Raw genomic sequence first — 1,170 nt, forward strand, 5'->3', positions numbered from 1 at the left:
GTTATGTTTTTTCACATTTTCAAAGAGCCACTGCAGAGGGACCAAAGAGCCACATGTGGCCCCAGAGCCGCAGGTTGCAGACCCCTGGTCTAGTGGTTCATGTGATATTTTGCTAACACAGACATGTTGATTCTAAAGCTCCGAGCAAAAAAGTTACTCTGAGAGCAAAATGTAGGTCACCACCCGTAAAAATGATTGCATTAAAAGCCTTTTTTTGTGTATTTTAAGGCCAGTCGGCTCTAAAAGGTAAACAGTTCTGACAGATTAACATAAGCAGTATAAACTCCATGAAACAGAACAAGTCTGCGTACCTCCTGGCACAGGTCCTGTGCTTGTGATGTGAGGGGCGATGTGGGACTGACTCGGCTCATCTGCTGGGACATAGCGGAGTAGATCGTGTAGGCGTTCCTGAACTCCTCCTTGGCTAGGAGCTGCATTATGAGCTCCACGTCCTGCTGGCTCTGAGCATCATGCAAACAGTTCTGCACCCATTTCAGCGCCTGCAGTAAGTCCTCCAGTTCTGACAAACAAGCAGATCAAAAAAAAAAAGAGGCATAATTAGGAAAACAAACACAGAAATCAATCAACATTTCATCCTTACAGATGTAGAGGATGCTTTTACAGCCTAATCTGATGATTATTTATCAAACAATCCCCGAGTACAACCTAAACAATTATCTGTATTGATATAACACAACTCAGTACAGGAAGACTTTTAGTTTAGAGAAAAACTCACATAAACTCTAATGGAAATCCACATTTATGAGGTAGATTTTTTACAGCCTAAATTAAAAATTGTAAATGAGTTTAATACCATAAACAATAAAAATTGACCAGGCGTTAAATTAGAAACGTTCATAGGCAAAGGGGGCTTTCCCTGCTGCTTAGCCTCAGTGAAAACAGGTAATCCTGTAACAAAGTTCAATTCTGCTGCAATAAAAAACAGGGTTTGCAGTTCAGATGTACATTCTTCGTAGCAATAATAAAGTGTCTGCACTATATAGAATAGAATAGAATAGAATGCCTTTATTGTCTTTACACACGTGCATAACGAGATTAGATCAGTGCAAGTACACATTAAAAGAAATAGAAAGAATAAAAGAATAAAATGTGCTAAAGTATGCCCATATACATCTACATGTATATATATATATATATATATATATACAC

General features: G+C 38.5%; 1 protein-coding gene across 1 annotated transcript in view; it reads right to left on the reverse strand.

Annotated features, from left to right (window-relative positions):
• The window catches only part of pals1b (protein associated with LIN7 1, MAGUK p55 family member b), a gene marked incomplete in the record, with an annotated part of 27,567 nt that overhangs the window by 16,982 nt on the left and 9,415 nt on the right, over positions 1-1,170 (reverse strand). Inside the window, 1 exon segment of the mRNA XM_014015479.1 lies at positions 312-520. Coding sequence (XP_013870933.1) covers positions 312-520 — 209 coding nt within the window.

This window comes from Austrofundulus limnaeus, unplaced genomic scaffold (genome assembly GCF_001266775.1).
Source record: "Austrofundulus limnaeus strain Quisiro unplaced genomic scaffold, Austrofundulus_limnaeus-1.0 Scaffold129, whole genome shotgun sequence".
Taxonomy (NCBI): Eukaryota; Metazoa; Chordata; class Actinopteri; order Cyprinodontiformes; family Rivulidae; genus Austrofundulus; species Austrofundulus limnaeus.